The following is a 1,417-nucleotide window of genomic DNA, read 5'->3' as shown; positions in this document are numbered from 1 at the left end:
AATACATTTAGTTTTAAATGTGGAAAACTAGGTTAATCCAACGAGAGAATTGAATTAAATCAAAAGTATATCATTTTAATATTTGAGATTTTTTTTGAGAACATTTTTTAAGAAACATAAAATTTGTTAATTAAATTTTAACGTGTTTTATTATAACAAGTCAAAAATTTTTTTTATTTAAAATTCATGATCAATGATATCATATTTAAATAAATAAATTGTTCAATTTTATTATTAAAATTACTTTTTAAATATGTTTTATTAACAAAAATTATAATTAATAACAAATGTTATAATATATAATAATTTTTATTATTATTTAATTTATTGTCTTTCAAAAAACTAACAAATATGATTGTTGAAAAAAAATATATTTTCAAAAGTTGTTAAATAACTTAGTGTTTGTGTTACTCGTAATTTCAAAAGTAATTTCCAAAAGGCATGAAATTTGTTTGAAAAATATTCTCATAAAGAAGTCAAATTGTTTTTATATCAAGAACTTTCTGAATGTGAAAAACAATTCAAATGTTCGTTGTTCTCTTCTTGTTATCTTATTCATTGTCAAAATATGTCATAGGTCGAGACACCGAAGACAATTATGCTTACCGCACTGGAAGGTGTTATTACTCCGGAGACGATTTTTACAACAAAGTTGAAATTGAGGGCTCAACTATCAAAGCTTACGAATCACAAGATTGTAAAACTTGGTCTGAAGTACCAACTATAGATATCGGTAAAGATTTGACAATTCAAAGTGGAATTCCTTTGTATTCTGCAATGGCTTTTGATTATTCTGATAAAAAAGAATGCGCCTTAAAACTTACAGAAGCTTTTCCAATGGAAAAATATTTCAAAGAAGGTTGTGTAAAATTGACTGATACTTCTTCTGTCAAAAGACAAGCAACTTCAGACAGTGTTTTGGTGTTGACCTACGACAAAGTGCCAGATTGTAAAGGAGAACCATCAAAAACTGTTACAAAACCAGTTGATAAATGCATATTAGAAGATACAACTTATTTTATATACTCAAGTGGGACAAATATGGCATTTGTGGTTATGGTTGCAGCATTGTTAGCTTTGCTTATCTAACTCAAATATCTTTTCTTATATTTCTAAATGTATTTTAGTGTTTTTTAAATTAAAACACAAATTTGTAAAATTAACATAAAATAAGGTGGTCTTCACATTTAAAATAATTTAGAAAAACATAAATTTAAATAATGTGGGTTTTTATACAAACATGAAACAATTAGATTTTAAGTTTTGATATAAAATTATATATTTTATTATTTTAAATACATTAATTATTTTAAACACAATCAATTTAGATTTTATTAATAATATAATTGACAAAATGCAAGAGGTGAGGTTCGAACTCACGCCTTCGAAAAGACTCGTACCTGAAACGAGCGCCTTG

General features: G+C 25.1%; 1 protein-coding gene across 1 annotated transcript; it reads left to right on the top strand.

Moving 5' to 3' along the window:
• Nucleotides 1-525: 525 nt before the first annotated feature.
• EIN_257940 (hypothetical protein) lies at nucleotides 526-1,089 on the top strand (the record flags this gene model as incomplete). The annotated part of the gene is made up of 1 exon (XM_004183478.1): nucleotides 526-1,089. The coding sequence occupies one exon, from the start codon at nucleotides 526-528 to the stop codon at nucleotides 1,087-1,089; it is 564 nt and encodes a 187-aa protein (XP_004183526.1).
• Between the last annotated feature and the right edge of the window lie 328 nt (nucleotides 1,090-1,417).

The sequence above is a fragment of the Entamoeba invadens genome, assembly GCF_000330505.1.
Source record: "Entamoeba invadens IP1 unplaced genomic scaffold scaff_1105074726677, whole genome shotgun sequence".
In the NCBI taxonomy this organism is placed as follows: domain Eukaryota; phylum Evosea; order Mastigamoebida; family Endamoebidae; genus Entamoeba; species Entamoeba invadens.
Note: the sequence above shows the minus strand (reverse complement) of the source record. Positions and strands in the feature narration are given on the sequence as shown.